Source organism: Dama dama, chromosome 32 (assembly GCF_033118175.1).
Source record: "Dama dama isolate Ldn47 chromosome 32, ASM3311817v1, whole genome shotgun sequence".
In the NCBI taxonomy this organism is placed as follows: domain Eukaryota; kingdom Metazoa; phylum Chordata; class Mammalia; order Artiodactyla; family Cervidae; genus Dama; species Dama dama.
Window position 1 is genome coordinate 20,422,976 of NC_083712.1, and position 23,981 is coordinate 20,446,956.

General features: G+C 45.7%; 2 protein-coding genes across 4 annotated transcripts in view; one reads left to right on the forward strand and one right to left on the reverse strand.

Moving 5' to 3' along the window:
• Positions 1-2,137, reverse strand: part of DCTD (dCMP deaminase) — a 117,154-nt gene extending 115,017 nt beyond the window's left edge. The window contains exons 1-2 of one of the 2 annotated variants that reach the window (XM_061134517.1): positions 2,015-2,137; positions 409-542 (exon numbers count right to left, since the gene is read on the reverse strand). The gene's annotated coding sequence lies outside the window, so the exon portion shown is untranslated. Of the gene's footprint in view, positions 1-408; positions 543-1,153; positions 1,295-2,014 lie in introns of those variants that run through there. The other variant, XM_061134516.1, reaches the window with a different exon arrangement.
• A 574-nt stretch (positions 2,138-2,711) lies between these two features.
• The window catches only part of WWC2 (WW and C2 domain containing 2), a 143,943-nt gene continuing 122,673 nt past the window's right edge, over positions 2,712-23,981 (forward strand). Inside the window, exon 1 of one of the 2 annotated variants that reach the window (XM_061134867.1) lies at positions 2,712-2,879. In XM_061134867.1, coding sequence (XP_060990850.1) covers positions 2,749-2,879 — 131 coding nt within the window. In that variant the 5' untranslated portion in view covers positions 2,712-2,748. The remainder of the gene's footprint in view (positions 2,880-23,981) is intronic. The other variant, XM_061134868.1, reaches the window with a different exon arrangement.

Below are 23,981 nucleotides of genomic sequence, written 5' to 3' on the forward strand. Positions count from 1 at the left end.
GATACTGACTTATCTGAAAGTTTATCAAATTTGAAATTAACTGAGAAGTATCATGCAGCAGTTTATCCGCGTGAAACAAACTAAATTGTGGCCATGGCAAAGCATGTCACTTTTTTCTTTAGTAGCAGGATGCAGACATTTTAATATAAAACATGTTTTCTAACTGTTTAGGGGAGGGAAGCATATCGGAAGCAAGGTTTAAAGAATGGCTTGGCTGGGTTGCCAGACGATGTTATTATTAATAGTATACCATGACACAAATTTTGACCATGGTAATGGGCCAATTTAGAGCACTCCAAAACAAAGCTTCTCCTTCACTCAGTAGTGTGAGAGATAGGTTTTACTCTTATCTTTTCCCCAGCATTCAGAAGTACAACCTTAAGCTTACACTAGGATGGCCCATCTCACCTGGAACAGGGCGAGGCTTGCCCTGTGGCATCACTTCTTGATGAATGGAGTGAGGCTGAACAACGGAGCAAGGGGAAGGGGGCTTCCCTTAGTCACCGGTGAAGCCTGGCTTCCTGGGTGCACACGAGGAAGACCTAGAAAGATAAAGAAAGCGAATTCATCTTGGCTGGCTACCTTCCCAGCCTCCTGCGCCCTCGGGTAGCTCCTGAGTGCAACCCTCTGAGATCTCTAGAGTGTCTTGTGGTTAAAGTTTCTACTCAGATGCTCCAGGAACGGATACAACCCCTCTAAGGCCCTCGCCCGAGAAGACAGGTCCAGTCCTCACCACGAAGCTGTTCCAAGCCCCTGAGCCTCCATCCTTACTCGGCGGGACCAACATTCTCCTCGTAGATGGACCACAGACGCCCCGGAGGCCTGGAGGACCAAAGGCCGTCCCCACCTCCAGGGCGGCTGCTACACTAACGGCGGCAGCTCCGCGCCCTGGGAAACCTCAGTTCACTTGATTTCCTTAGGCGAATCCAGGAGGGAAGGCGGACGTGGCTGCAGACCCCCCTGAAAGCCCTTGTGGTGCGCTGTGTCCCGCGCAAGGTGGAGAAAAGTCTTTACTACGAGGCAACATTAAGCGAATTCACACCTAGAGGTTAAGGACTGATCCCCGGGGTCTTCCTCGATTTTTTTCGCCCACTATAAAAGCAGCTGCTCAGTAACCCGGAAGACTCTGAATGGTGGGGACGGTGGTGCAGACCTGGCTGGAGAGGAGCTGGGGGACTGGGAGGCTCCCTCCGAGACGGAAAGGCTGGGGGAGCGGAGGCAAGTGCTGTGGGTCCGGGCCCTGCCAGGCCTGCTGCCCGTGGCCCCGTTCGGGCCGACCACGACGTAGTAGCTGCTGAATAAATACTTGTGGAATGAGAGAAAGTCCGCGTTCCTTCCCGGACACGTCCAGGGGCCCGGCCGCCGCGGTTTCCTTCCAGCGCGCTCGCCCACACCTCCCCGGGCGGCGGCTGGGCGCTGGGCGGGGGACTTCCCGGGGCGGGGGCGGACGGAAGGGGCTGGATGCCCAGAGCGGGCACGTCCAGCGCGGGGCTCCGCGGGCCGAGCGGACGTGGACGACGACCAGGGTGGGGTGGTCAGCCGCTACTCCGGGTCTGGCCCGAGTCCTCCCAGCGGGGCCCCCCCCGGAGACAGGGCGGGACGCGGCGCTCTCGGACCTCGGGACTCGCCTTCGCTGTCCGCCGCGAGGCCCGCGGGGCCCCTCGGGGCTCGGAGGTCCCGGAGGGCCGGGCGCCCTTGCAGAGGCCCCCGGACGCGCTTCCCGGCGCCGGCGGGGCTTTTCATACTTTCTCCCCCACCCCTCGCCCCGGGAACCGCCCCGGGGTCCGAGACAGGGTGCGGAGCGCCGCACAGAGGGAACCTTTTGTGCCCTCGCTGTTCGCTGGGACCTTTTGCTTCCGAAGGGAGCCTCCCCACACCCCTTTCCTCTCGGGGAAAGTCTTGTGGTTTCCCTGGAAGTAGGAAAGAGGTGGAAGGAGAGGGCTGCGGAGCGCTCTCTTTAGTTTCCCGTTCCGAAACTCTTAAAACAACAACAACAACAAAAAAAAAACCCAACCGTTCGGCCGTAAGAAGACTTTGGGGGTCCAGTGGAAGCAGCGAGCCGTGCATTCCTCCGTCCGCCTCCCTCCCACCTGGCCCGCGGCCCCCCTCCCCCGCCGCCGCCCGGCTCGGGCCGGCGCCCAGGCCCGCGCTCGGAGCCGCGGGAGCGGCAGGGTTAAGCCCTGGAATGTGGCGGCGAGGAATGTGCATGCAGATGAGCCGGGCGGGGGGCGGGGCGATGGGCGGGCCAGGATCGGGGGCGTGGCGGGGGCGGGCCCGGGGCGTGGTGATGGGCGGGTCCATGCTAATAGCACGCAAATGAGGAGCCCCGTCGCCGCCTCGGCCGCCGCTCCGCCGAGCTTCCCGGATCCGAGCCCAGACGGCGGCGGCTCGGGCAGCCTGGGCGCCGCGACCCTCGGCGGCCGCAGGGGGACGGGGAGGAGGAGGAGGAAGAGGCGGAGGCTGCGGCGGCGATCGCGAGGAGGAGGAGGAGGCGGAGGAGGGTTCGCTCGCCCGCTCCGACGCAGACATGGTGGACTGATCCCCGGCGGGGCCGAGAGCAGGGTTTCCTGAGACGCCCCCAGTCCCCGCGCGTGGCCCCCGCCGCAGCCCCGCAGCCCCGCGGGCCCCCAGCCCCTCGCCGGCGCCGGGATCGGGGGTGCGGCGGCCGGGCCCGGGCAGTCGCGTTCCCGCCGCGTCCCGCGCCCGGGTCCCCTATGGAGGCGCCGCCCGCCGGCGAGGCCGCCGACCATGCCTAGGAGGGCCGGGAGCGGGCAGCTGCCGCTACCCCGGGGCTGGGAGGAGGCCAGAGACTACGACGGCAAGGTTTTCTACATCGATCACAACACCCGGAGGACCAGCTGGATCGACCCCCGGGACAGGTGGGCGGCCGGGCCGCGGGGCGGGCGCGGGGACCCGCCTCGGGAGCGCGGCGGCGGCTGTTGTCCGGGAGACCCGGCCGAGCGGCGGCGCCCGCGGCGCTGGGGGCGTGGGGCGCGCGGGGCGTCGCCGGCCCCCGGGGGGTGCTGCCGGGAGGGGTCCCGGGGAGGAGGCGCGGGGACGGTCCGCCCGAGCCGGGGCTGCGTCAGCCCGGCCAGGCGCCCTGGCCCGGGGGGGGCCGCGGAGAGCCGCCGCAACCAGGCCCCCCTTGGCCACCACCTTCCCGAGCGCCCCGGGACCTTGAGACGCTCGGGGCGCGGAGGCGAGGGTGGGATCGACGCCCTGGGCGGGCGCTGTGTCCAGTTAACGGACCCAGAAGGGCCACCTGAGCCCTGCTCGGAGCCCGCCTCCGCTCGCAGTTGACCAGATGGAGGCTGGAGGGCACATTCGGCCTTGGTGGCAGGGCAGGGCGGGGCCCGGGGCCTCCCGGAGGAAGAAGGCCCGTGCGCCAGGTGGGGGGTCACCCACTGGCCAGGCCACCTGTGGCATCTCTGAGGGCCGTCTTTGGCTTCCAGCCTCGAGTGCACTTTCTTGACCCGGGGCGCGCCCGCGGGCAGGCCGGAGGCCCCGGGCGTGGAGGGGGTCGGGGCGCTGGGCCCGGGTGGTGGGTGCAATTGACTTTGCCTCTCAGATTCTGGAGACGCTTGTTTGGGGGGTTGCTGCCTGGTGTTTATCTTCACCTGAATACTTGAACTGCCTCCCAGATCTTGAAAAGGCAGATTCTGTTTTGAAATAAGAAGTGGTGACATGAACCGTGGAACTGAACCTTGGTTATTGAGGAACTAGCGGACTTGAGCTTAGCATGTGTTCCTGTAAGTTTTTAACACACTTTTTATTCCTGCTCAGAAGCGAAGAGGAAAAACATGACATTCTAAGAAGTTTAGGAGCTGAAGTTTAGCTGAATGTTCACAAACATTGTTCCTCTCTTCCATCTTCCTTTTCACCCTGAAAAAGAAAATGTCTCATAGTTAGATTTTTAGAAGAATAATAGGAAAGATTTCTAATAGTAAATTTGTAAACTGTCTATTGAGGAAATACTCCTACTTATAAATTTAAATAATATACCATTAGGGAAAATTCCAAATCTTGGATGGTTGTCATTTCTGAAATTTCTTTTCCACTTTTGTGTGTTATTCATACTTTATGTTCTCAGTTACTTTTATCCTAAGAATATTGTTTTTGAATGCTATTAAAGAGCAATTATAAGAAAGTCACAAGTGGCATTATAAATTTATGGAGCAGTCCTTGTTAAATTATCCATGAAGGTATCAGTTTAGGTTTCCCTCTTGAAATGAGAAGACATCTGTGCTGAGGTCGCGTCTTGCTCCAGCCTGGCTGCCTGCTGCTGGCCTGATGAAAGTTATGACAAGCATCACACCTTCACAGTCTCTCCAGGCGTGTTAGTTGTTGTCATAAACTTCACGCTCCAAGCCAGTTATTGCACTTTGAAACTACTTAACAGATAGTAAATGTCAGTGATGATGGTATGCACCCAACAGTGGCTTTTAAGGCACCTGTATAAATACTTGACTTTAACAGTCGTAGGGTCATTCTTTCTGCTTTCTGATACTTGGAGTTTCAGGTTATTGAAACTTCAATGCATTCTTGAAATATTTAGGCATTTGAGATCTCCTCTGCTTCCGTTTACATGATTTGTTAATATCATCTCTCTTGTGTTTACCAATAAGGACTACAAGACTATGTAATGCCTGGGTAAAGCAAATAGAAAGTGAAGTAAAATTATATGGCTTGGCTTATCTTTATCACCACTTCTTAAACAAGTTAAGCATGTCTTTTATTTTAAATTGTTAATGGATTAACAATTATCATGAACTCTGTTTTCAGGAAATGTGTAACCACTTCATTTGATGGGGACAAACAGTTTTGATTAAGGTGATTTGTTATTATTCCAAATTTTCCTTGAAGCTGTTGTGTCTTTAAGTATTTATAGATCTGACTGGTTATAAATATTTCTGGATTTCAATAATAAGAGTTTTAAAGATATTCTGCAAGATCGGAGTCAGAGCTGATATACTTAGTTTAAATTTGGTTGTGTTTTCTTTTAGGGCGGTGAAGTGTCTATACAGTCTTGCTCACTAGTGTAGAAAATGATCGGAGAGGTTATTTGAAGGAACCTGTGGGCAGTTTTGTTACATACTTACCAAACATGTGGACAAAGAGTTGTCATACAGGTCAATTGGAGTGTGCCCCTTCTTTTTACAGGATCAAATGAGAAATCCTGAAAGAAAAGTAACTTGATAAACTGTGGGTCTGCACTACTTTTTAACTTTAAAGCCATTATGATTATTTACCCATATTTATGTTCAGAAAAATAATTTTGTATTTTTAATGGTCTGTCAGAATCTGCAAGGTATTTCTGATTGCATAGGTAATTATGCAGATGTCTTAGAGGAAGAATGGGGGATTTCACAGCAACATAATTTTATTCAATCAATGGTGATTTTAACATATTGAAGTATTATTTTAAAATGCTTTTAAGCTTTTTGGAGGTTGATGACACAATGCAGACTCTGCTGTGACATGATCAGAGCTCTCATTGCTCCACCTTTATTAGCTGAAAAAAAGCTCAGATGAGTGTCTGAACCCCTCTGAAGCTGCATTTTCACCTCTAAAATGAAGATCATACCACCTGCCCCATAGGGGTATCTTGGGTGCCCACGATGAGGGCCCAGCCAAAGAGGAGTAGTTGTAGTGTTGTCATTCCATTTCAGGAGCCCACTGGTCCTTCAGGGCAGCCCTGAAAAGAATAGATGTTTTAACATTCATTTTCTCAGTGTTTAGCGTGTGATAGCCTCTGCACTAAGCTCTTTAACTGTGATCTCATTGTATCCTGCCAGTAGTCCTGAGAGGTGGGTGTTGTTATTATCTTCCAGGTACAGTTGGGGAAATGAAATCACAGGGACCATTGCTGTTACATGTGAAGTGGGGATTGGAAGCCAGAGAATCCGACTGTAGAGTCTGTGTCCTCTGTCATCCCTCTAGACTTACTGGACATCTGGGCATGCTCAGGGGTCTTTGCGTGGAGGACAGCCTCTTTGCTTAGGGTTGATTTTTTTAGGCTGATTGACCAGTCTTTTTTCTTTTTTTTTTTTTACTTTTATATAATTTTTTTCCATTCTATACAGTTTTTAAATGTTGCTTCCATGTATAGTTAATACACAGTATTGCCTATATTCCCCGTGTTCTATAATACATCTGTCAGCCTGTCTTACACTCAGTAGTTTATACCTTTCACTCCCTCAGCTGTGTTGCCACCCCCTACACTGCTAACCACTAGTTTGTTTCTGAGTCTGCTTCTTTTATGTTGTAGTCACTAGTTGGTTGTATTTTTTTAGATCCCATGTATAAGTGATATCATATAGTATTTATCTTTCTCTATCTCACTTAGTGTAATACCCTCCAGGTTCGTCCACCTTGTTACAAATGGCAAAATTTTGTGTTTTTTTTTTTATGGCTGAGTAGTAGTTCATTGTGTGTGTGTGTGTGTATATACATATATATATATATATATACCACGTCTTCTTTATCTATTCGTCTGTTGATGGACACTTAGGTTGTTTTCACGTGACCCATCTTTCTTGGTCTTCAGACGATCCTGTCAACTATCTAGGATTCTCTGATGCCTGAGCTCGCCACACAGGGTGAATGCCTTGGGGGTGTGGGCTGGGACCCCTCAAGCTGACCCCACTGAACCACAGTGCTGGTCCAGCTAGAACTTGGCAGTTCAGTGTTCTCTTGAGCACATTAGAAGTTCAGTTTGGGGAAGAGTTAAGGGCTCCATATGAATGTGAATAGATTACAGTTTTACTGTAACAGCCTTGACTTTGCCTTTCCTCTCCCCGTCCCCGAGTCCTGGGGAAAACTTCTCCTCCGTGTCCAGGAGTCCTTGGCAACCCTTCCCACCCCAAGTGGACCAACTGTTCTTTTGCAACTCTGCTCCCTCACTCACCTCTTATTTTGCTCAACATAGGCCCCCTTTGACCACACCAAATGGTGTTTATGGTGGGCCATAGATCATGGCCAAATGGCCCAGTGCTTTAAAAAAAAAAAAGTCCATGTTTTCTCCTATTCAATGAAGGAGAAAAAGTTGGAGTGTTGGGTTTATTTGCCTCTTGGAGGAGTAGGTGGCTAAGGCAGACAGGCATCAGGGCCAGGGTGAGCGGTTTTACAAACTTCCAGTGGAATTCTCTTCATTTTCTGTCCTCAAATTGGATGTTACAATAACTTTGTCTCATTGAATTTAAAAGATATATCACCACATAAAGTGACTTGCTAAAGAGCCTGCCTGCCAATGCAGGAGAGACTAAGAACTCAGGTTCGATCCCTGGGTCGGGAAGATCCCCTGGAAGAGGGCATGGCAACCCACTCCAGTATTCTTGCCTGGAGAATCCCAGACAGAGGAGCCTGGTGGGCTACGGTCCATGGGGTCGCAAAGAGTCGGACACCAGTGAAGCGACTTAGCACACACACAGGCAAAGTTACTTTACATTAAAACAGGCAGATGGGCCGTAATCTCTGGCTTATGGCTTGCATCAGACGTTGAGCAACTTGTACTTTCTGACTGGTGGGAAAAAATCCTGGGGATTGGGGAGGAGGGATAGGAAGAGGATGTCAGCTGGGTATCACCGGTGTCTAAGTTAACTTTGGCTCTCCACACCCAGCTTGTGGCACCTGGTTAGGCTCTGTGGAAACTCTTATGTTATCTTTCTTTCAAAGTCAAAGCAAGTAATTTTGCTCAACGTACCGCTGGAATGTGAATTCTTCAGTATTGCTGCCTGTGTCCTCTGTATCTGGTAGGTGTTAAACGAACATTGGTTCTGTTGTTTAGTCGCTAAGTCGTGTCAGACTCTTTTGTGACCCCATGGACTGTAGTCTGCCAGGCCCCTCTGTCCATGGGATCTCAAGCAAGAATCCTGGAGTGGGTTGCCATGCCCTCCTCCAGGGGATCTTCCCAACCCAAGGCTCGAACCAGCATCGCCTGCGTTGCCAGGCAGATTCTTTACCACTGAGCCACCTGGGAGGCCCAAGGAGGAAAGTTTGTCAAGTTAATGAAAGAATACAAGTGGAGCTACTCTCGTTTCCAATTTCTTATTGTTGGGGGTTTCAAAAACTATACCCATAACCACCAACAACCAGAGACAATTGATTTTCCAGTTAGATTAAAAATAATGAGAGCATTAAGCCGCTGCATTTTGACTAACAGCATAAATATGTGAATTACTTATGAGAGCAAAGAACACAAAATCAACCCCAACTGTCTTGATCACAGTCGCCCTTGTCATAGATGGCTGGGGATTGTCCCTCTCCAGGCCCTGTCCAACCCTGAATGCCAAAATGCTTACTGTGATTTGAGTGATTATGGTATTTGAAGTGTGGAGAGGTTCTTAGAAGGTTTTTTTTTTTCATTTTTAATCTCTCTGGGAAGCCCTAATTTAAACATAACTGTGCTGTCCTCCAAAAGTTCCCAGCAGAAAATACTTCTTGTTTTCAACAGTTGGCTGTGATGCTTGCTGGAGTGAACTGTGGGTGCTGAGTACACGACTGAGATTTCTCCCCTGACTTTTACTGGTCCATAGATTGCAGTTTAATTTTGTTAGAACTCTCAGGACAAGCATTGCCTTTTCCAAGAAAGACTATTATTTATGAATAGGCAATTGATTGATTTTTAGCAGCAAATCACTTAAGTTGTGAGCTACATAATCAGATGCCGTGATGTGTGGCCTGCAAGCCCAGATCTCACTTTTCTCTGGGTGAGCCCTGCTGGGTCGTGCTCCGCCTGACTCTGGGGCTTGGACATGTTGCCCTGTGGATGGCACGTGGGTACTTTTTCTGCGTGGACGTCTAGGAAAACCACCGTAGAGGAGTGTAGCCAGCCTCACAGACCCGAGGAGGGACTTGAACCGCACTAGCCCTGATGCAGTGTAAATCCCAAAGACCGGGCCCTGGTCCTGTACAGCCCTAGTCCCATGAACTGGACTGAAATTGGTTGAACTGATTGCCTATTCGAATTTTGGGCTGATTTCTTCATCCATTTCTGAAGCTCCTTTAATTGGAAGAATCACCACAGAAATAAGAAGAAGAGGAAAGGGATTTTTAAAGCACGTTGTGTATGTAAGCTGTAGGTTAAAAATGATTCCCCAAATATATAGCTTCAGAATGTTTTCAGTGTCTTGAGTGTTTTTTTTCCCCCAGCTATTTATTTTTTACTGAGATTAAAACATCACATAAAATTGGCCATTTTAAAGTGCACAGTTCAGAGGTTTGTTTTTGTTTTTTTTTAGTATGTTCATAGTGTTGTGCAACTGTGATCGTTATGTGATTCCTGAACGTTTTTTATCACCTCCCAAAGAAACCTGGTACCCATTAAGATCTCACTGCCCATCCTTTCTCAATCCCTAATGCCTTTGGAAACCCCTGATCTACTTTCTGTCTCTATATTTTTGCCTAACTGGGCACTGTAAATGGAGTAATGAAATATATTTCCTATGTGTCTGGCTTCTCATATTTAGCATAAGGTTTTCAAGATTCATTCATGTTGTAGCCTGTACCAGCGTTTCATTCCTTTTTGTGACTGAATAATATTCCATTGTGTGGATACCACACTTGGTTTACCCATGTATCAGCTTTGGGCATTTGTATTGTTTCTAATTTCTGGCTACTATGAATAAATGCTGCCATGAACATTTGTGTATGATTTTTATATGACTATATGTCTTTAATTCTCTTGGATAAAATACCTAGACGTGGAGCTGCCGGGTCATATGTTAATTGTATGTTTAACTTTATGAGGAACTGCCAAACTTTTTTCACAGTGGCTGCATCATTTACATTTCTACCAGCAGTGTGTGAGTGTTCCAATTTCTCCACATCCTCGCCAATGCTTGTTTGTTTTTTTGGGTTTTTTTTGAGCATTTCTAGTTGGACATGAGCTAGTAGAGCTAGTATCTTACTGTGATTGGTTTTTTTTTTTTTTTGCCACACCTCACGGCATATGGGATCTTAGTTCCCCAACCAGGGATGAAACCCATGCTCCCTGCCTTGCAAGCATGGAATCTTAACCACTGGACCATCGGGGAATTCCCTTACTGAGGTTTTGATTTGCATTTCCCTCAGTGTTTTGATAGTCTCAATATGACCCAAGTTTTCTCCTTGTATCATAGCCTTTTAGCCTTTGCTCCTGTACCCACTTTTTGTGTCTCCCAACAGGCAGAAGAAGAAGAATTAGGGTGAACTGAAAGTAGAAAATACTGATAAGGTACATATTAATTATTGTCTTTATCTTGGATAAGATATTCTAAGAGGCATAGATGTGAATTGCATAGATAACGAATCATAATCTGTGTGTATGTAAACAGCCAGCTTATTCGATGATTTGATGTTTAAAAACTTTAAACTAGTAACATATGGTAAGAATTAAAATCATTAAAAAAAAAAAAAAGGCAGAAGAAGTGTGATGCCAAAGCTTCAGCCAGGCGATCGAGGTCAATGTCCATAGTGATAAGTCATGTTGAAGTACCGCTGATACGATGTGATGGCCACTTTTTCTGTGTGGTCTTTCTCCCAGAAAATCAGTCTAATCATGAGAAAAACACCCACCAATTCTCCATAGAGGGCATTTCCCAAACTGTCTGACTAGTATTCCTTAAAACTGACGTGGTCATTTTAAAACAAGGAGTGTCTGAGAAGCTGTCCCAGCCTAGGAAGGCAGGATGAGTATCAGTAGGGTGTCATGACAGGATCCTGGGACAGAAAAAGGGCACCACGTGAAAACTAAGGGAACCTGCATCTTAGGTAATAACACTGTATCAATATTGTTTCGTGGATTTGAAAAACCTTAACCATGGGGGAAACTGAGGGTGGGGTGTATGGAAACTCTGTACCAACTGTTTGCTTTCTGTAAATCTAAAACTGTTCTAAAAAATTTCAGTTTACTTTTTAAAAAAATTACAGAAAAACACGCAAAACAGTTGGAAGTGTTTTTCTTTCGTCAAAGTGTGACCATACTATATAATTATGGTTTTTTGGTATACTTGAAAAGCAGGGTGGGCCAACTATGGCCCAAGGGCCAAATCCCAGACCACAGTCTTCTTTTTGTGGACCCCTCTAGCTGAGAATGGGTCTTAACATCATTAAAGGATTATAAGAAGCAAAAACAAAGAAGAATATGTGTCCGAGATTGTACGTGGCCCACAGAGCCTTAAATATTTACTCTCTGGCCCTTTTTAGAAGAAGTTTGCCAACCTCTGATATCAAGTGAAATGAGAAAGCCTTTAAAATATTTTATGCGTGCATGCGTGCTCAGCTGTTCCAGTCCTGTCCAGCTCTTTGCGACCCCGTGGACTGTAGCCCGCCAGGCTCCTCTCTCCATGGGATTTCCCAGGCAAGAATACTGGAGTGGGTTGCCATTTCCTTCTCCAGGGGATCTTCTCGATCCAGGCATGGAACCCACGTCTCCTGCACTGGCGGGCAAATTCTTTACCACCACTGAGCCATTAGGAAAGCCCAAAATATTTTATACAAACACTTAAAAGAAATAGTAGCCTTTTATGATAGGATGGCATGTTTATCAGTGATCATTGACCACCGATTTCACAGTAATTTGGACTCTAGGCACTGTTGTATAAAAATAAATCAGACATGGATGCTGAATGGGAGGAGATGCCTTGTTTCTCTTACTGCTTTTCTTCTAATGACATACAGCACACTCCTGAAAGTTTCCCAGACCTGTTCTTGCCTGTCTTAGCTGGAATTGTACACAGGCAAAAGAGAATCAGGCAAAAGGAGAGAAACAGGCAAAAGAAAATCCCACAAGCTCTTGGAAGTACCATAGTTGTTTGTGTACAGTTTATTCTTGGAAGTATAAACATTACAGTGATCTGTGTTGATCATTGGAAGGGCTGACTTTCCCAGGGACATCTTGATAGTATTTGTAAAGCACCGAGTTGGTGATGATGATCAAACAGAAAATAATTCTGTGTATTCCCTTTACAAAGCAGTCACAAGGGCAGGTGTTGCAAAGATGCTTGAAGGGCTAAAATCATTTTCCTCTGCAAATAATTTTTCCTACCCTATTAACCCCGATGTCAGTAAAGAAATCACAGTTCTGAGAAGACAGCAGTGAGTAGCACTGGAATCAAGGCCCATTGGGAAGTGGACCAGGAGTGGGGTAACAGAGCTGAGTTCTGAGAGCTGTTCTTTCATTCCAGTAACTTGGGAGTAGTGAGTGTGGTTCCAGTGGAGAATCTGAGCAGAGATGTACACTTAACCAGCTTCAGTCTCACTGGGGGTGGAGGTAGATTTAATTTTAAAGAAATGTAGACATTATTTGGGGGGCTTCCCTGGTGGGTCAGAAAGCAAAGAATCTGCTTGCAAAGCAGAAGACCTGGGTTTGATCCCTGGGTCAGGAAGATCCCCTGCAGGAGGGCATGGCAATCCACTCCAGGATTCTTGCCCATGGACGGAGGAGCCTGGCGGGCTACAGTCCATGGAGTCGCAAAGAGTCAGACATGACCAAGTGACTCACACTTTCACACTTTCGGACATTATTTTGACTTAATAGTGACTTTGAGCCAGGTAAGCGTCCCTGTTTTTTTCTGGGGAAATGAGTGTGTCCGGAGTAGGCAGGCAGAGAGCCTTTGCTAGAGTCCATTTGTGCTGTGTTTTCTCACAGGCTCCATCGTGAGTACCGACGGTTTGCAGGCAAGGTTGACCTAGAGAGATTTGTGCTATAAATGCCTGATGAAAATTCTGACTTAGTGAGAGGCCAGGAATCACTTTACTGATACGGCTCCATTGTATGCGAGGGTGGTTTCGTTAAGTGGCACTGTTAATCAAATGTAAAACGTGGTAGATAATGTTTACTCTCAAAGGTTTGAAGAGCACACCATTTCATTTACTGCAAAACTTTACAATTTTCCTTTGTGTTGTGGTTTTAAATAGAAATGAATTGAAATGCCAATCTTTTTATTTTTTTTTTCTTTGAAATTATGACCTGAGGATAAGAGTGTGCCATCCCTGTGAAAATCCAGAGAAGAGTCAAAGCAGAGGGACAGGTTAGATTCCTAGCCCTTCTGCCCAGCACGATAGCTGCTAGGAATGTGTGGCTATTTAAATCAATCGGAATAAAATAAAGTTAAACATGTAGCTCCTCACTAAATATTTAATCTCACTAGCTGCATGCTAAGTGCCCAGTAGCCACGTGTACAGATATAGAGCATTTCTGCCAGTGCAGAAAGCTCTGTCGGACTGCACTGTCCTAAAGTACTAGGGAGGTTGTTGGATTCAGGGAACTGAAAGAGCCCGTGTGGCTGCAGTGCAGAGATGGAGAAAGAAGGGACTCATGAGAGGAGGCAGAGAGGTAAAAAGGGTGTCTGATCAGGGATGCCTTGTACACCTCACATTTTTAAAGGCATCTGGGAGCCATTGGAGAGTTTTCAGTTGAATGGAGCAGTGATGGAGCTTGTGTGTGTGGGGGGGTGGGTATGTGTGTGTCCTTGCCCATTTTTAAAAAAGAGATCATTACTCTATGGAGAAGGAATCATAGCAGCTATTGCAGTCACGTAATGCAGGTGAGAAACAATCAGATCTTGAACTGGAATGATGGCTTTGGCAATGGATGGGAGATTGTTTTTTCAGGTAAAAGTGAAAGAACTTACATGTACTGGTGGGGAAAGACCATGGAGGGCTTCCCTGGTGGCCCAGACAGTAAAGAATCTGCCTGCAACGCAGGAGACCCGGGTTCAGTCCCTGGTTCGGAAAGATCGCCTGGAGACCGGAATGGCTACCCACTCCAGTATTCTTGCCTGGAGAATCCCATGGACAGAGGAGCCTGGCGGGCTACAGTCCTTTGGGTCACACAAACTGAGCAACTAACACTAAAGACCAAGGAAGGAATATGGTTGGTTGGCATCAGTTACATCAGTGCTGCAGAGTTCTGTTGCAGATTTATCAGTCTGAGATGGTTGTTAAGACATGTACATGGAGACATCGAATAGGCAGCTGGATATAGAGTCTGGAGTTTGGGAGACAGCCCCAGAGCTGGAGGCTCTAAATTCAGGGATACATAGCTAGTGTTTTATTTTTTATTTATTTATTTATTTTTTTTTTTAGCTAGTGTTTTAAAATTGTGGGATGGAGTGAGGCTCTTGGGAATGCGGGAAAAGAAGAGGTCCCCGGACTGAGCCCTGAAGCATGGTAGTATTTAGAGGCGGGGCGGGGAGTGAATCCCTGTTCCAGCTGAGATGTTATATTCGTTCTCATGGGAGCATATCTTGTGCTTTCCACCACTGTGCTAAAGATGATGAAGACGGTGATGATAATGATCTAAGTACCATGCATGTCATTTCAGGCTCCAGGAGGGCAGGTCCTGCCTCTGTCTTGTTTACTGGGTTGTATTTCAATGTTCAGCTCTGGGCAAGGTCTTAATAAATATTTGTAGAGTAAATGAAACCTCTGACAGGAACCATTATCCTCCTGATTCTAGGAAGCTGAGGCTTAATAGGTGAAGTGTCTTGTCTAGGGCACAGAGGTGTTCAGCAGTGGTGATGGGACTTGCCCGTGTCCATCTCACGTCAAAGCTGTGCCTTTTGCGGAACCTCCAGGTGCTACAAACAAGGGCCCTCGGCTGAGGGTTTGGGGTCGGAGGCCATGGCCACCTTTCAAGATTCAGTTTCAACACTGGAAGCTTCCCTGGACCGCTCAGCCCCATGAGATCTTCCAGCGCCTTATTTCTCATGGTGCTTGTTTTCAGCATCAGTATCAAAATTAAACAAATACTTCATTGATTTTTGTAATTGAACTGTTACCTTTTTCAGAATTTACTTTTTATTTTCCCAAACGAGTTGGTAGGCTCCATTTGGTTAAACCGTGCACACTCTTCATTATATAATGCCCCCCTCACAGGACACCCAGCCCAATGTCTTGTGCATATTCGGTGCTCAGTTGAAGCCAGATCTGATTCTGTCACTGCTGCCTCATTCCAGGGCTTTGAGTTCTTTCAGAGGCTGAGATCTGATTGGCTGTATCCTACGTCTTGTCTTTCTGTTTCTAAAACCCTTCTGACCTTGTACCACAGCCTGCTCGCAATCTAGGCTTCCATAGAGCCATCCACAGTACCTGCACCCCCGTGTCCCCAGCCCAATCTGAGGACAGGTGAACTGATTATTAAAGGATGGAGACTTTTCAAAGCTGTAACGTTGAGCTCCAGATCTCCCAGATTCTTTGACAGAACTCGGTCTCTCGTATTGATTGAAACCCTGAAGAGCAGTCTGTTGTGAGAACGCCTTGGTTCCACAAGTGTGTTAAGTTACAGACCTTGATTGGAATTCTTTTTTTACCTTTGAGCCTAAGTCTTGGCGGGGGGCAATCATTTCTTTCTGTAAATTGCCCTGTTAGCGTTCGCTTTACTCTGCTTAGATTTGGATTCAGGCTCTGGCCTCGGTTAAGGGGAAGTGGCAGAAACCAAGAGGCACACTTCACAGAGCAGTGGATAAAATGATCTCTATGTGATGTGATTGGAAAAATCTTTGTACTTAATTAAAGATAATACCAAGTGATTAATAAAAAAAAAAAAAAAGAGGCACACTTCACCTATTAAGCCTCAGCTTCCTAAAATCAGGTCGCTAATGGTTCCTGTTAAAGGTTTCCTTTATTCAATAAATATTTATGAAGACCTTGCACAGAGCTAAATGCTGAAATACAACCCAGTAGGAAGTGGCAGAAACAAATAGGTGAAGCTGTGAAACTTACCTGGAAGAGTATGAACGTTTCACTAAAACCGTGGTTGTAAAGGAATCATTAAACTTGCACATTCCTTATCCCTAAAACAAGCTACGCTTTTTTTTTCTTTGTGAGAGCTGAAGCATATACTGTGTATCTGCTGCTATAGGGGAATCTAATATTCTTACATTTCCACTTTTGACTTGGTTTGAGATCTAAGTTTGTGAATTTCAATTAAATGCTTAGATTATGCATGTGAAAAATCTTTTGTTCCTGTGTTGCTATGAGCAACAGTTGTTAAAGTTAATCTTCCCTTTTAAAGGAATTGTGGGCAAATAAATATATGAATTTTAACAGGTTAAAAAAAAAGGTCGTCCTTGAATGTTGTGAATGTTCTGCCTATAAAGTAAATCGTTACTAGGACTGTAATGATCCTGGTGAAGGGAAGAATGCGGTAGAAGTGAATACTCATCCACACTTTGACAAAACATTCCTAAAATACTATTCAAATGAGGAAAGACGACGGGCTGCAGTCGAGTGTGGCCAAGCCTTGAGTCTGACTGCGTTTATTATTGTGGCCAAAAAGGAGCTGTGTGTAGTGGTTTGCGTAGGAAACCCATGATTTATCTGAAATTTCCCAACTTTCTGGCTTCTTTTTTTTTTTCTTTTTTTTAAAAAAATAAAAGACCTCGCCTCTCCTCCTCCCCACACCACACATTATCTCCTCCTTAAAGACTTCATTTGTCCTCATGTTTATCTCCTTGCTCTCGACCCTACTTCAGCCTAAATTTTCCTGACCGGGTGATGGCTTGCTGTTTGCTTCCGTCTGTCGTGTGATTGTCGAGCAGCGTTCACCTGGATCAGTGGCGGCAGTGAAGGCCCAGGTTGGGCCCTCAGAAGGGAAATCTAGAGCTGGCCCCATGGAGGCTGCTGGGCGGATTTCCGTGAACTGACTCTGCAGAAGGGCACCAGGGATGGGGCCGGCCTGACTGTTGCAGGGATGTATGCGTGCATGGGTGTGTGCTCAGCCACTCAGTCGTGTCTGACTCTTTGTGACCCTGTGGACTTTTAGCCCGCCAGGCTTCTCTGTCCATGGGGATTCTCCAGGCAAGAATCCTGGAGTGGGTTTCAGGGATGTATATCGATAATGTAATTCATTCTCCCTCGGAGAATACAGGACTCGGTGAAGAGACGCCCTTTGTCCTCATCCTACATTCTCGCCTCCTCCCCAGCTCACTCCTGAGAGCAAACCCTGAAGCACTAGCCCTTGACACAGTTTGTAGGAAGAAAACATAACTTTCTTCTGTAAATTTCAGAATAACCTGTGGAGCCCTCCACCTTCAGGAAGGGGTCAGACACCCACCTCCCAGCACCTCTGTGTAGCCATCCATACACCTTGTGTGTTGGAAAACAGTGATTTCTTTTTTGAAACAACAGTTTCATTTTAATTTTTAAAATTTAAATTGGATTTTTATATATTTTTTTAAAATGCCAGTTTTAAAAGCAAAGATATAATGTTCGGATGTTAATTCTAAAAGATATTCTGGGTTAAGAATGAGAGCTTAAATGAGCATATAGAGTTTGAGGTGGATATTCTCTTAACTCATCAAGTAATGTTTTTTATGTGTAATTCATAGAAAACCATGCCTCTTGTATGTAAAGTACATTTCCTTTCACTACTGTCAGTTGTTTTTCCAAGGTCAATATTTCACCCAGAAATTCTTTATTCCTATATTTATCTACAGCAATAATTATATAGTTCTTAAGCTGTTCATTCAAGGAACTTGAATTTGTTTGTTGATGACTTTTAAAGAAAGTCACAATGGAAAGAAGTCACCTAAACCTCTGATTTCATCAAGGTATCAGAAGCATTGTTCTAGTTATAGAGGTAAAAGTTACCTTTGCAAATATAGAAAGGATATTTTACCACTTTAAGATTAAATCCTTCTAAGTTAATAATTTGGGGATTCAAAAAAAGATAGGAAAACTGACTTTCCTTTTCTGGTCTTGAAGAGGAAAAAGAAAAGTCATGTTTGTTGAAAAGCCAGTTATTTTAGAATTTTCAAGGTCACGAAAACAGCTGCCCGAAGGGGTGTGTGTTTGTGTTGTAATATATAAATTTTATTGAAAAACATCTTTATTCATGTTAAATAATTAAGAAAGTGAAAGTATTAGTCACTCAGTCACGTCTGACTCTGCGACCCCATGGACTGTAGCCCACCAGCATGGAGTTCTCCAGACAAGAATACTGGAGTGGGTTGCCATTCCCTTCTCCAGGGAATCTTCCCAACCGAGGGATTGAACCCAGGTCTCCTCACGATGCATGGTTAATGAACGTGGTGAAAATCTCACTTTCACTATTAATAAAGGAAATGCAGAGGAAAATGCCACTGAAAAACCAGCTCATTTTTACCAGATTTACTAAAATTAATAAGCCTGATTGATAGCAATCAGGTGTGGAGCGGATGCAGAGAAATAGAAGCTTTCACCACTGCTGATAAAAATGTGAATTGATAAAACTTCTAAGATAGCAACTGGTAATGTATGTCAGTTTAAACATTTGCATTCCTGTAAGCCCAGAGTGCCACTTAGTATAGATATATGTAAGTATGTACAAGGAATTCATTGTGGCACAATTTATAAAAGCAGAAAATTGTCAGAAATCCAAATGTCCATCAATAGGGGATTGTATTAAGCAACTTTTGTGGTTTAGTCATATAATGGAATGCTATACAGTGGTTGAAACAAATGAATTAGAATATTCCTACATATATCAACATAGATAAATCTTGATAGTGTTTAGAGAACCAAGGAAGGTTTCAGAAGTACATGTATATCATTTAGTTAAATTATTTAAAAAAAAAACAAACCCAAATTAGAGTGTGTAGCATTTATGGATACACATGCTCAGGCTTCCCACGTGGCACTATTGGTAAAGAACCTGCCTGCCAGTGCAGGAGACATAAGAGATGCAGGTTCATTCCCCGGGTTGAGAAGCTCCCCTGGAGGAGGGCATGGCAGATCACTCCAGAATTCTTGCCTGGAGAATCCCATGGACAGAGGAACCTGGAGGGCTGACATGACTGAAGTGACTTAGCATGCATAATAAATTTTATTAATAGATATCCTAATTTTGAATTTTGGTATAAAGCCCACTTGGTCATTTAAAAAAAATGTATGGCTAGTATTAGGATTTGTACTTTAATATTCATGAGACTATGATATTAATATTCATAAGTCTGATTTTCTAATTTTTTTTCTTCCCCTCTTTTGATGCTCACTTGATTAGATTTTGGTTCTAATGTTCTGCTGACTTCCTGAAAAGAATTTGGAAGCTTTCACTGTTTTCCATGGAACAGTTCAACTTTCACTGAAATTGTGTGTTCCTTGCAGTTTAGTAGTGTTCCATTCATGACTTACTTGATCTTGTACTTTTTCTGGGGGATTAGTTCTCGTCTAACAGTTTTGGTGTCTATAGGATGGATTAGATATTTCCCTGTCCTCAGGAGCCAGTTTGGTATTAGTATTTTCATGGATAATCGTCAGTGTTTTCCAACTGATTGGACGAGGTAATCCCTTAACATACTTTACTTTCCTACTGTTCTCTGGTCGTTCCCCTGTTCTCATTTATTACTCAATTTGTGCTTTTTCATTCTTTCTTTTCAGTTTTTAGGTTATCTAATTGCTCAGCTGTTTTTCATATTTCTTTTTAAAGTAACCATCCCAAATTTATTGTTATTAGCTATTTTTTCCAATTCTGTTATTTTGACTTTTTATCTTTATTCCTTCCTTCATTCTGCTTTTTCGTTTTTTGTAACTTCTTGAGATTGTTTAATTTATTTTCTTTACTTGTTTAGTCATATTAGCAGCTAAAGCTGTGAATGTTCTTTTTCTCTGATGGTTTGGGGCGAACTTGAACCTGTCACGTTCTTCACGACCATCCCCTCTTCATCAGACTTAGCGTAAGAAGGACTCAGGCCTGACTGTTTCTTCAGATTTCTGTTTCTTTATGAAGGTTTCCCTGTCCCGTAAAGCTTATTAAATAAATTTGTGTTCTTCTCCTGTTATTGGTCTTTTGTCCATTTAATTTTTCAACCCTGCTAAGGACCCTAAGAGGGTTGAGGAAGGCTTTTTTCTCCCCTCCAGATCACTGATCCCTGCTGTAGTTGTATCAGAGCTTCTGAAATGTTAGCGATTTCATGGTTATTTGATACTTAATCACCAGTATTCAATTTTGAATTCCTCCTTATGTCAGAACTTTAAATCCATGATAGCTCAAACCTCTCCACAAAAGCTTAGATGTGCTAGACACACTACCTTTCTCTGATGCAGTGTGTGGCCAAAGAAATCATCTAGAGTGCAGAAAGCGTCCCCAATGCTGAACCATGGTGCTGCCCAGGTGACCCCGACAGTCCTCAGAGTAACTGAGAAGCCTCCGTCTTGGCCATTCAGGTGTTCGGGTAGCTTTCGTCCGCTGCAGGCCAGAACTGGGTGAGAATCAGTTACGTCTTGGATTCTTGAGCAATGACGGTGGTGTTGCTCTTTCAGGCTGACCTGTGCAGTAGTGAAGACCTGACCCTAAAAGCTTTGTCCTACGTCTGATCCCCTGGAATCCTCTTAGGGCAGAGAAGGGTATCAGATGCAGTGACCTTGATACCCTTCCCAACTCCGTGGGTATCCTGGGGCTCCTCTCAATATCCAGTACCTGGGAGATACAGGGCATAATGAATATGACTCCGTGGGAGATACGTGATGTTCTTCGTACCCACTCTTGTCATTTTCAAGGCAAATAGACCTGACATTTCTTAGGAATAGCAGAGAACTGTTGTAGATGAAATGGAAGCAGTTTCCTTATTCTTGTTGTGTGATCCAGCTGCAGCCCAAAAGCTTTCATTTGCAGCAGAAACCTCACCCTTGTCCCTCTGTGTGGTGTTGTGATTCTGGAACGTAGGCTTTGGAATCTTGATGGAATCAAAATGCTGGCTCTTCTGTCTGCTTGGTAGCGTCATGATCTCGTGCATTAACTTTGCCTTAAAGGGCTTCCCAGGGTGGCTCAGTGATAAAGAATCTGCTTACCAATGCAGGAGACATGGGTTCATTCTCTGAGTCAGAAAGATCCCCTGAAGAAGGAAATGGCAACCCTTTCCCGTATTCTTGCCTGGGAAATCCCATGGACAGAGGAGCCTGGCGGGCTACAGTCCATGAGGTCGCAAAAGAGTCGGACACGACTGAGTGACTAAAGATTGACAAGAGAGAGGCTTAACCTGGTTTTGGTGCCAACATAATTACGTCAGTTAATCCTTCTATATTACCACTTCCTAGATGAAGAAGATGGAGGTTGAGAGAAATTGAGCTTGTGAGTGAATAAGGACTGAAACCAAACAGGCCTTTTTTTTTTTTTTTTTTTTTTTAATTTTTTTTTTCCAGTGGGTTTTGTCATACATTGATATGAATCAGCCATGGATTTACATGTATTCCCAATCCCGATCCCCCCTCCCACCTCCCTCTCCACCCGATTCCTCTGGGTCTTCCCAGTGTACCAGGCCCGAGCACTTGTCTCATGCATCCCACCTGGGCTGGTGATCTGTTTCACCATAGATAGTATACATGCTGTTCTTTTGAAATATCCCACCCTCACATTCTCCCACAAAGTTCAAAAGTCTGTTCTGTATTTCTGTGTCTCTTTTTCTGTTTTGCATATAGGGTTATCGTTATCACCTTTCTAAATTCCATATATATGTGTTAGTATGCTGTAATGTTCTTTATCTTTCTGGCTTACTTCACTCTGTATAATGGGCTCCAGCTTCATCCATCTCATTAGGACTGATTCAAATGAATTCTTTTTAACGGCTGAGTAATATTCCATGGTGTATATGTACCACAGCTTCCTTATCCATTCATCTGCTGATGGGCATCTAGGTTGCTTCCATGTCCTGGCTATTATAAACAGTGCTGCGATGAACATTGGGGTGCACGTGTCTCTTTCAGATCTGGTTTCCTCAGTGTGTATGCCCAGAAGTGGGATTTCTGGGTCATATGGCAGTTCTATTTCCAGTTTTTTAAGAAATCTCCACACTCAAACAGGCCTTTTTAACCCAACTTCTCAGAGCCTCATTGTCTAATGTGAAAAGATGGTGATATCATGTTAATGCCAACCTCTTAGAATTGTTGGGAGGATTAAATGAGATGATTTTGATACAGGGCATGTTACACAAACATCATTCAATAAATAACTTCTATTATTATTATTATTGCTATTGCCGTTACTGTCTTCTCTGTTGTCTTAGGGTTTACAACGGAAAATGACCCATGAGCCTTTGAAGTACCTTAATATGTCTCTTCTTCATTTTTTAATTGCCTATCTTCTTGAAATAGTCCTTCCAGACTCAACTCAATATTTGTTGAGCGTATGCTCTACAAATGATATGAATGATGGCTGGCTGTTTTTGTTTTTGTTTTTTTAATACCCTCTGATCTCATTTTCCTGTTCATTGCTTTACTATAATCTGACCTTTCAAAAGTAAACAGTGATCCTCTTAATAAATCCAGTGGGTGTCAATCAGGGTTCCTTCAGGAGAACAGGCTCCTGTCTGTATTCTAAGGGATAAAGGGCTTAGTACAGAATCAGCTGCTTCCACCCCTGTTGGAAGAGTGAGGAGAAGCTGCCGCTGCAAGTCAGGGAGGCTGGCGGGGCAGGTGCGGGCCTGAGCTTGCGGGCCAGACGGCAGAGCCGGCTGCCCTTCCATGGGCTTCCACCGATGGCCTGTCTACACTGCGGGGAGGGCATGGCTCTCAGGATCCAGGCTAGGGAGCCACTGCCAACCTCCCCAGGGGTCCTGCCCACTGCTTCACTTCCGTCTCATCTCGGGACAGACCTCCAGCAGCCATGCCCGCTGGACGTGCAGAGATGCGGTCCCAGCCTCTGCCGGGTCCCGAGGGCGGGGCCCCTCGTCCACCCCCCTCCTGCTCTGCTGTCTGCTGTCGTGGTGACCTGCTGCCTCCTCCGCCCACGTGACACGTTCCATGCAATTCTGACCTTGTCCTCTCCCCCACCTGGGACTCCCAGACACGTGGCCCTGAGCGTGAAGTCAAAGCTGTGATGTGCCGCACGTGTATTTTCCATTTAGATTTTATAGACTCTTGTGATGTTTACTGTTTTGAATTTTTGTTTCTTTGCTTTTATGCTTTGTGTGCTGTGAGCTCCAGTGCTCAGCTGTGTCTGAGTTTTTGCGACCGCATGGACTGTAGCCTTGCCAGGCTCCTCTGTCCGTGGGGTTCCCCAGGCAAGAATACTCTAGTGGGTTGCCATTTCCTTCTCCAGGGGATCTTCCCAACCCAGGGATCGAACCTGAGTCTCCAGAGTCTCCTGTACTGGCAGGCAGACCCTTTACCACTGGCGCCACCTGGGAAGCCCTAGGCATTTATAAAATGCCTAGAAAACCTTTTTCTGTGTGAAGGTGAAGGTGAAGTCGCTCGGTCGTGTCCGACTCTTTGTGACTCCACCGACTGTAGCCTACCAGGCTCTTCCATCCATGGGATTTTCCAGGCAAGAGTACTGGAGTGGGTTGCCATTTCATGCAAATATTCATTATTTTTCTTCCAGCCTTTTTATTTTTGGAAAAAGGATTCTTTTCTACATTTAATCTTCAAATCACTTTCCCATCATTATTTAACATGTTCAAGGCCAAACCCACTACCACCTGTCCTTTGTCCTTTGTCTGTCTTCCAGGGATGTCTGTATCACTGTCATTTTCCCCATCTGGGCTCAGGGTCCTTGTTTAAAAACTGTTTTTTGCTTTTTAATTTTTGCAATGTTGTGTTTCTGCCATACAACAGCGCGAATCATCCATAATTACACATCTGTCCCCTCTGTCTTGAGCCTCCCTCCCCTCCCCCATCCCACCTCTCTTGGTCATCACAGAGCACCAGACCTGGCTGCCTGCTATATAACAATTTCTCCCCAGCTATCGATTTCACATGTTAGTGCACACGTGTCAATGCAGGTTCTGCCGTCATCCAGGCTCTTTCTCAGCCCTTCCTGTAAGACATTCTCTTTGCTCTCCCCTGTAATCTTTGACTCCCTACTTGGTTTTCTTACTGGATCTTCCCCTAACTCTTTAAAAATAAGTGTTTTTTTCAGAGTCACATGTAGGTAGGGCCAGGTACCTTGTTACCACTGTACCACCAAGGCTGGTGCCCGACACACAGGAGAACCTGTATGTATCGAATGACGTGGGGAATACCAGCGAGTGAATGGACTTCTGTCCTTGTGATCTGTTTTCAGGATATTTCCACCTTGTGTCCCA